We start from the raw sequence: 10,573 nt of genomic DNA, 5'->3' as shown, positions 1-10,573 counted from the left end.
GGTGTGCAGTGAACTTGAATCAATTTTCTTAAGGTCAAAGAACTCCCAAGTCCAAACTTCAGGCATTTACTGACACCTCTACGTTTACAGCTGAATTTCCCTCTCTTAGAGGTTTGGCTTGCAAATGTTCTGATAATATCTTTACTGATTTAAAAGGTCCAGTCAATGTACATGCACCGAAATACTATAATCCAATATATTGTTTGAAGACATCCTTAAAACATGCCACCGTCTCGAAGAGCAGGTTTATGAGGCAAACATCATAATGAGACGACCAGCGAAAGAAGATATTGTCGCTACTGTTTCGGATTCAGAAAAGTAGCAAAGATACAGATCAACTTGTGCCATTCATACTGCATACAACATGTCTGCTTTATTTTCTCCAGAAATTACAACAGTCTGAAAATGCATGCTGTCCGTGGAAATCCTAGCAGACATAAGCGAATGCTCTGAAACAAGCCTAAAAATGAAAGTGGTATCTTTCAATGGACAGTTTCTAGAAATTTGCACCAAGGACGATAATGTAAATCTTTATACAATATTTGCCTTACAAAACGATATAAGGCAGAGATGATAAAGAAGAGGAAAACGTCTTTGTAATCTAGTTTACATTATCCCATCTTTCATGTATCACGAATATGAGATCTCGAGAAAGCTTTATTTTCTCCAGAAATGACAACAGGATGCCTATAAAATTCAGAGACCTGTTGGTTCAAGTCTTCACACAGAAGAACATCAGTTCACTTAATATTTTCAAAGGTAAGAAGAGTAAAGTCATTCCTGCAGCAGATAAAGAGGACTTTATTTCCCTGATTCTACAACACCTACTCTCTGCCGTCATTGATGCTTTGGATACAGACAATTTAACGCTGATTTAAAAACAGCTGTCAAATGTATTGTTTAATTAAAAAGCAGATGAGTCGAACACCAGTGCACTCGCATGTTGTTGGGCAAAACCTAGAGGAATGACAGGAGGCAAATACAGTATATGCCAATTGTGTTGCAGATGACAGCAGACGGTGCGTCGTTTTCGTGCAATCCAGGACTGAAGACAATTCTAAATGCCAGCAAGATGCAAGTAAGGATTTCTGGATTACGGAAAGCGTCACTCGTTAAATTTGTTTCGACTAGTTTGGTGATAGATCTGAAAGAGTTAAAACTGACATTACTGAAATGTACAGTGCAGAAATATATATTTTCCTAGCCATAAATAACTATAACTTTGTTTTGTATTGCAACGTCTTTATAGATAAATTTTCAAAATGTAAAGAGAACGTTTCAGAAAGTAAGTACAGTGCAGGTACAGAAAGGTATGCATTAGAAATTGATATGCTCAGCCCTAAAAGGTGCTTGGACACAGATTTAAGTTAATATTTTCTCAAATTTTTTGTATAATATCATGACTTATGTTTTTAAGCATTTCACATGGAAATAAAAAAAAAAACTTATTTTATCTGGAAATTATTCAAACTACAAATCGGGACACGTTTGATTGACACATCTATGCACTTTCCCAAAAAAGTAAACTTTATCCTTAATACTTAGGAAAAGTAGCAATTTTGTTGTGTATTAATGAAAAATATTAAACTATAATACAGAAAATAAAGAGTGAAAATGTGAGAAAGCAAAACCAACTCACCAGCATTGTCAGTCCGTGCTCAGTGATGTGTGCAGAGTTTAACAAATTGAACACACCCGTGAAACGTAAACCGTTTTTGTAAACAGGGCACGAGCTCCGTTATTGTTAATGTTTACGTTTCATCGGGTGTGTTCAATTTGTTAAACTCTGCACACATCACTGAGCCCGGACTGACAATACTGATGAATTGGTTTTGCTTTCTTACATTTCTACTCTGAATTTTCTGGATTATAGTTTGAATATATTTTACTTTTCTTAAGTATTAATGATAAAGTTTGCTCTTTGAAAGTGCTAAGATGTATCAATCAAACGTGTCCCGAAATTTGTAGTTTCAATAATTTCCAGATAAAATAAGTTTTTTTATTTTATTTTCGTTTGAAATGCTATTGCAACATATAAGTCATGATATTATACCGAAAACTTGAGAAAATATTAACTTCAAATCTGTGTCCAAGCACCTTTAAACGTTGCTTCTCAGGAAGTGCATATAATGCTTGATCCTAATCATATACTGGTTAGCAATGTGTACCCATGCTTTAGATGGCATGAGTAAAAGAACATATCAAAAAGAGCTTGGCATACGGTAGCAGAAAAAAAAAGACGAACCTATTACTTGAACTCGTAAAAGAGTTATGGGAAAAGAAACTTGCAAGTACAAACAAAATTGTATAAATCAGTGGAAAAATAAATCAATGGTTATCGTTTAATACGTAATTGATACGCAGCGGTAGACTCAGCAGAGGTCCAGAGAATCGCATATTTGATGGACATGAGGGAGTTTTGTTGAAACAATATAATCTTATGATATTTCCACCACTAAAGAGCAATATGAACAATTTACCTATTGCTCAGTTTGAAGGTAAAGTAGCAAATATACTAGTATATTGATCGCCACTTACAGCTCTGCAGTATGGTGTAAATTGGAAATTACAATCACGGAAATAGTTCGGAAACATTTTAGCTCCTTCAAGGAAGAACTTTATTACAAAAATTTATTTTCAAACTTCAGTTCATGCTGCGGGTGAAAAACACAATTTATAGGAGCAAATTTATCGGTATTTGCTCTTTTTAATTTTATTAAGTACTGTCAAGTTAGTTATTAGACATAATTCGTCGAAATGCGCATCTGGTGCATCAAAATTGGTACCGTATAAGGTTTACATTATGACCCCTGGGTCGAGGCCTCTGCTGGTGGACTATTAGTCCCCGAGGGTTTCTACAGCCAATTAGCTAAGAACTTCGGTACTATCTTGAAAATACGGATATATATTTAATTGCTGTGGTAAAATTTAGAATTTTATTTCAAAATTAAGGATTATCTCCTTCGTGCTTAACTCGGATCCTTTGACTATTTGACTCCAGGATTTGGCACCTCTTCAAAGTTTCTTTTATTTAAATATTTCGGATTTCCAACGTTTCGTCATGAGCATAACTGAAGAGACATAATTTGTCGAAATGCGCATCTGGTGCTTTAAAATTGGTACCGTATAAGATTTACTTTAATTCTTCTTAAGTCGAGAGGGAGTTCATTTGCTTCAACATATAAACTGTCTACTGGTGAAGTTCGAAAAGCAACAAAGCACAATCCAAGACCTTGATGGTTGATTACGTCGTGCGTCGCCCGCGTGGCACAGTGGTTAGAGCGTTCGCTCCAAGTCGCGGAGTAAGGAGTTGATCCTTACGTCGCGGGTTCGAATCCCACTGTGGGACGTGGAGACCGGTCCTTCGGATGAGACCGTATAAACCGAGGTCCCGTGTCACAGTAGGTGCTGGCACGAAAAAGATCCCTCACTGCTCAATGGCCCTGAGTGCCGAGTAAAGGTCAAAATTTGCAGCTCTCCACAGGCAAGTGGTGGCGTCCACATACGAGTGAAAAATTCTCCAGAGGGACGTTACACGAACAAATGTCGACTGCTTTTAATAGAGGTCCTTACTGATCCATATTTAATACAGCCATAGTCTTAATTTCAATTTGACTGAAGAGCGAGAGTTTGAGAAGAGCACTTCTATCTTCCCCTCCTCCAATTTTAATGTTTGCAATAACTCCAATTATATCGAGAGCCTTTGTATATTTTTTTGATCATTTTAATAAGTGGGATAAAAGATTATTATTAAAGTTTATTATCGAAAATGACACCTAAAAACTCTACCTTTTGATTCTCCACCTAATTGCAGGTGCTAATCTTCGTGGACCGTTTGAACAGAACTGCACACTTTTGCTTTTAGAAAATTTAAAACCATTTACATCAGCCCAATTTTGAATTTTGGCTAGACACGACTGTAACTGTTGCTAAACGGAATTCATATTTTTAGATTTTAACAAAGGACGATGTCAGCAACATGTAAACATCGTTTTTAAGCACTATAACTAAACTTTGTTTTTTATACTGAATAATATGGCTGGTAGCATACTCGGCCCTTTTGGTACACCCATTTTTTGGTCAAAATTGTTTGCGACTGTATACCCTAAACAGATTCATTTATAAAAAGAAAACATGCACAAATCAATTGGTTTCAGATTTAAAAATTATGTCCAAGATTCCGATTTACCAATGGATATTATAAAACCTACAACTCACTCTGACATATCTAAATTGAAATGAATTAAACCAGCTGTAGAAACACCCCTAACTGAATTTATTAAGTCAAAAACGAATTCCATTGTTTTCAAACAGAAATTAGCCGAAATAAAACAATGTAAACATTCTACAATTGAGATTTTTGCAGATGGTTCAAAGATAATGTGCAAACCATGCATGATCTTTTTATAAACATTAGTCTTTGTACAATTTTACAATACTTAATAGAAACTGATGTTTACTGAAAGATTTACATACGTATATTTTAATTAGCATTCGTTTCTAATTAGAAATTTTACTGTCTTTATATCAAATTTCAAGTCCGTTGAATGGGACGTTAAATGATGACCAGAGTCAAGGATTACATCCCCCTTGGCATGCAAAGGTCGTTTGTCTGGTTTTCGAAAATGAGTAGACTCACTGGGAAATCCAGAAACCTTCTGAACCGGCCAAATTTAAATTTTTATAACCGAAATATGGTTGAAAAATTGCGACTCGGCGTTAAACAATATTAATCAATCAATCAAGCTTCAATTCAACTTGTCCCGAATCGTCTCAAGTCACAACCCTGAGTTTGCATATAGCTTTTTTCCCTCGTACCTGTGGCTGCTTGTTCTGACAAATATATACATGTACGAGTATAGTATGAAAATCCTCTGTGTGACGTCATGTTTAACCTTCGTTAACTGCGATTGGGTATTGAAAGGTTGCGTAAAGGTACTTTTCTGACTCGCATTGGTCATTATTTCAATAAGCTTCGAAATATTTTCTCATTCAATTAAGGCCAGAATGGGAGAGTTTATTACCTTTTGTCCGTGGTTTGCGACGATGCTTTTCCCAGGTTTCATGTGAAATTTTCACAAGTTTCGTGTTATGAAAACATTTTTTTTTTCTTACAGGATATAGATCCCAAAGGAATTTGAACTCTCCGATCGATATAATACACAGCGGTATGCATTTGTCCTTCTCATACTGATTCCGGCCTAACCGTGAGTTTTCCTCTTATTGTTAACCGGTCAGGATGGCCGTTCGCTTCGTGATCGGGGGGCCCGGGTTCGAATTCGTTCTTCGCGCCGCGTCAAATCGAATACGCAAACAGTGATTGTTCCTTTGTCATGCGCCCGGCACTAGAAGTGAAAGTCACGGGTCTTTAGGATGAGACCTTAAAAACCGAGGCCCCGTGTCACGGCCGACGTTGGCACGATAAAGTTCCCTCACTGCTCAATGTGCTTTCAAGACAGGGGCGTAGCTGCCTATACGCCAGCACGCCATGGCGTGCACATCTTTTAGTCCAAAAAAAAATTACTGTGCATTTTTATAAAATTTATTATTAAAAAAATGATTATATCGTCATATAAAAAATTACATTCCTAAAAGATTCCGTGTAAACTTACTATGCCTGCAGGCCTAACGTTATATATGTAATACCTATAGTTAATCCGGATTTACAAACTCTTTTCATAAAAATTCCAATTTAAATGCGCGTAACTGTATTTCCGATAATGAAATGACTGGCATGGTACATATTATACAAACTAATCAATAATGTCAAAAACACCCGAAACGAAACCCAAATCAAAGCAGTCGAATCAAACTATAGACCGGTTTTTCAGTAAGGTTACGAAACCGGTTTCAACACCAGACAAATCTGAGCAAAATACATGTATCCCCGATAATGATTCAGGGGCATCAACCCCTTCGAAGGAATCACCTCCATCATGTTCGTCTTCGACGATTTCTGCAAGCCTCCCACCCTACCCAGATATTGCCACGTTAGACGACTCCGAACTGCTTGTGAAGGAAACAAAAATGAAGATTTTGACATGTAAATGGGAAAATCCCCACACTTTCGACTTTCCTGCAAGGTAAATATTAAACCAATAATGAAAAAGATCTCTTGACAGTTGTAGGGAAATAAAAAGGAAATTAAAGATTGTTGACATTATAGTACATGTAACCTGAATATCTTCGTCATTCATTTTTATGACATTTCTAAAATAAGCATCTACGTTATGGTACTAAGAAATCCAATGCCAGTGTGATTTTTTGTTATTGCTTCCATAGGGACTTTGGAAATCGTCGACGCCGTTTATCTGCTAAATGGCTTCTAGATCACCCTTGGTTACGATACAGCATTCAAGATGATGCCCTATACTGTGGTCCATGTGTTTTGTTTGGCCGAAAAGAATGCAAAGAAAAACTTTTCATAAATAAAGTTACAGATTGGTCAAACTTACCTGGTTTCATCAAACGTCACCTTAGGGAAAATTCACCACATTACACATACCAAACAATGGCCGAGGAATTCATACGAATTTACTCTAAAGATGGCGATGAAGAGCCCATCTTGTATAAATTATCAACATTTAGAAAGGCCCAAGTTTCAAAAAATCGTCATATTTTGAAGAAAATTATGGAAGTACTTCTGCTTTGTGGAAAGCAAAATATACCCATCCGTGGACACGTTCCGGAACGCAGTAATTTCATAGCAATATTGCATTCAGGGTGATGAAATACTTGCTGAACATCTTTCAGGGAATCGCAAAACTCTCTACACATCCCCTGACATTCAAAATGAAATTATAAATTTGCTAGCAAACCAAATCCGAACTGCCATTGTTGCTGATTGCAACAAGAGTAAATGTTTTGCGCTCATAGCTGATGAAACCACAGATACTGCGACTCGAGAACAGCTTTCTGTTTGCCTACGTTACTTGGTTCGGGATCAAGTGAGCAATGAAATATCTATTAAAGAGTATTTTCTTGACTTTGTTATGGCACGTAGCACAAAAGGTGAACATCTAGCCGAACTTTTGATTCAAACTCTTCAAGGGGCTGGTATAGATATTGCAAAAATGAGAGCTCAGGGGTATGATGGAGCAGCCAATATGTCTGGAAAGTACAGTGGGGAACAGGCAAGAATACGGCAGGTTGTACCAGGTGCGCTATATGAACATTGCAAATCCCACTGTCTGAACTTAGCCGTTGTGCACAGTTGCAGTAACAAGTCGATTCGCAGCGTAATGACCACCGTTCAAGAAATTGCATTTTCTTTTGATTATTCATCAAAGAAGCTACAGGCTTTGTTTGATGAATTGGAAGCAGACGAGGCAACGAAAGAAAAAATGGAAAAGAGAACTAAGCTTTGGACTTCATGTGAGACAAGATGGACAAGTCGTGCGGATGCTTTGTTCACTTTCAAGACATCTTTTCCGGTAGTTGTACATGCGCTTGAGAGTTTGCACGACCAAGGTGATGATAAAGCAGGACAGCAGGTTAACGCAGTTACGAGATTTGATTTTATCATTGGTCTAGTTGTTGCCGAGCACGTCCTACAAAGCACTGTTCACCTTTCTCTTTTCTTACAGGGAGTCGAATGCGATCTACTTGAGGCAGTCAAGGAGTGTAGAGTTGTTGTTGAGATGCTGAGGCAGGAAAGGGAAGATGATTCAGTTTGGGACGAGTTGTATCAGGTGGCATTAGATCTAGCTGCACCGCTACAAGTGGATGAAAGTATGCCAAGACGGTGTGGAAGACAGACAGGGAGAGCCAATCACCCAGCTGATACTCCCCGACAGTATTGGCGCATTTCATTGTATTATCCATTTGTGGATCACGTTATTATGGAACTCGATTCGCGACTACTTAAATCCGAGGATCGTTTCATGGCGCAACACTTTCTTCCCATATATTTAGAAAATATTACCAATGAACATATTGCAGCCATATACAATGCCTTTCAGGACGAAATATCCAACAATAGAGTCCATTTTATTCATATTGCTAACCATGCCGGTAGCAAGCGCAACTGCAGAGAGGTCCTTCAGCGTTTTGCGGCGACTGAAAACGTACGTCCGTTCCACTATGAGAAATGACAGATTGTCATCGCTTGGACTTCTCCATATTCACAGAGATTTTAAAATTGATATAGAAAAAGCAATGGAACAATTTGTTAATGCTAAATCCAGAAAAATGGATTTTGGAGAATTTTAGGTAAAGGCTAAACGATAAAACACGAAACATGACGCCGCACGTTTTGGGGAAATTAAATTTGCTGGATTGAAATTGTTTTGTTTTATTTTCATTATTTAAAAATTAGACAAAAAATGGAACTAAAAATACCTTTTTAAAGTAATCACAAAAATTCAGACAATGCACTTGATTTAAAAAAAAAAAAACATAAATATTTTTTAAATATAGATCTATTATTTTTTGGTGTCATAAATCAAAATATCGCGAAGTTGACTTCATCTCGTAGCATACGTTATATATTTAAAAATACCGTAAATTTTGTTCAGTCTAAACGTGAAAACGCAGGAGCTTCAGGGGGCTTCGCCCCCTGGGCCCCCACCAGGGCTTCGCCCTGGACCCACTGGGGGCCTCAAGGCGGCCCCCAGACCCCCTGCCTTTTTTGGCGTGCACATCATTTTCGTCTAGCTACACCCCTGCAAGAGTGCCGAGTAAAGGTCTAAATTTGACGCCTTTCACCGGTATATGGTGACGTCTCTATATGAGTGAAAAATTCTCAAATGGGACGTAAAACTACATACAATCAATCATAATAAAGATAATTCATAAATATATATATTCCCATGTAAAACATTGACCCCCTTTTGCGGCACCATCGTTACACTTAGGGGGGCGTGATTTAAACAAACTTTAATCTGTCTATATAAAAATGTATTCACCTAGGTTTTAACTTTTCTGGCCCAGTGGTTCTTGAGATTTTTAAATGATGCATCAAACCTATGACCTAAACAGGTAGTTATTGTTCCTTCGCCAAGCGCTCGTCACTAGAAGTGAAAGTCACGGGTTTTTCGGACGAGACCTTATAAACCGAGGTCCCGTGTTATGGTAGGCGTTGGCACGATAAAGAACCCTCACTGCTCAATGGCCCTGGGTGCCGAGTATAGGTCTAAATTTGAAGCCCTTCACCGATATATGGTGACGTCTCCAAATGAGTGGAAAATTCTCGAATGGGACGTTAATCAACAAACAATCAATTAATCTTATATGACTGTAAATATACTTAAGCTTAATTATTCCACGTGTTTTCCCCGCCATTTTTCTCTTTCCAAAAATAAATGAAAGACGAAGTTCTGTTAGCAGAGTCTGTTATCATTCTATGCACTGCATTAAAACGAAAAAAGAATGAAAAGGAAATTCTGTGTAAGGCCGTTAATACAGAGGCGAGACATACTTGGTGCACATAATGCATTACTAGATGAGCTGCAAAGAGGAAATCCCAGCGGTTATAAAAACTTCTTGAGAATGGATAACGCAGCATTTGAGGAACGTTTACAATTAATTACTCCTTTGATCAATCGGAAGGACACGCTCATGAGGTATGCAATACCACCACCTGAACTCTCAGATTCCTTGAAACAGGTTATGATTATTCTATTACATAATGTTTGTTTCTTAAAATGCAAAGAAAATTCATGGTTCATGTTTATTGCATTTACATGAACTGAACGTACAGTCCAATTTTCAGGGGAAAGTTATCAATCATTGGAGTACTTATATGGAATACCCAAACAGGCTTGTTCAAAATATTACCTGATACATGAAACGTTATCGGTGCTGTTCTCAAAAATACTTACTTGAATGTAAGATTTCGAAAGTATTTCCTAAGCATTAAACATGATTGAAACATAAAGAATGAAAATAAAATCTAATCTACCCATAGATTGAACGAGAATGAAATTATGTTTAATGAAAGTAAAGCTAATTTGCCAGTACATGTATATAGCTCTTACATTTTATTATTAACAAGAATGTCATTGTTGATATGAAACTACTCATTTGTTTCAATGGGTTGTCTTAGCATGGTGATTGAGAATTCATCGGCCTATGCAATGTAAAGGTTCAACCTTTTGCCTCAAAAAGCAACTGATGAATTTTTACTTTCAAAATTCCTTTTGACCTAGGATCTTTGATATTTTTCAGTTCATGATAAAATAGCGTGAAAATGACGAATCTTCATCATCAAGTTCATCTTTGCTTAGTTTGATATTACAGAAACTGCTTTCATCATTACCTCCTCAGAAGGACTTTGTTTTTCTTTTTCTTTTCAGGTACCCTTGCATCGTTGGAATTAATGCTTGTGCCTTTGATTCTAGCATCAGTCTGAATCACTCGAGCTAATTTTGGATGTGTCCTGCAAGCAATATGAATACAGTTTAAACTAAATATATAGCATATCTTTTAATACTTTCATAGGTGCCATCGTCAGAGGAGGAATGGATGCAAATTATATCGGTGCAATGGATGGTAAAGACAACTCTTCGCTCTAGAGTCGCGGAGTAAGGAGTTGATCATTACGTCGCGGGTTCGAATCCCACTCTGGGACGTG

The 10,573-nt window shown here is 37.3% G+C and overlaps 1 protein-coding gene across 1 annotated transcript; it reads left to right on the top strand.

Annotated features, from left to right (window-relative positions):
* The first annotated feature begins 6,992 nt into the window (after positions 1-6,992).
* On the top strand, positions 6,993-8,093 carry LOC133204664 (uncharacterized). The gene has a single exon (XM_061340410.1). It carries the CDS (start codon positions 6,993-6,995, stop codon positions 8,091-8,093), a length of 1,101 nt encoding a protein of 366 aa, XP_061196394.1.
* Positions 8,094-10,573: the final 2,480 nt, after the last annotated feature.

The sequence above is a fragment of the Saccostrea echinata genome, unplaced genomic scaffold, assembly GCF_033153115.1.
Source record: "Saccostrea echinata isolate AGI-Se365-2 ecotype Australia unplaced genomic scaffold, CSIRO_AGI_Sech_v1 ptg000054l, whole genome shotgun sequence".
NCBI classification, from domain to species: domain Eukaryota; kingdom Metazoa; phylum Mollusca; class Bivalvia; order Ostreida; family Ostreidae; genus Saccostrea; species Saccostrea echinata.
Note: the sequence above shows the minus strand (reverse complement) of the source record. Positions and strands in the feature narration are given on the sequence as shown.

Coding starts and splice junctions, on each gene's coding strand:
- LOC133204664 (XM_061340410.1), top strand. CDS start 6,993: ATGGCACGTAGCACAAAAGGTGAACATCTAGCCGAACTTTTGATTCAA.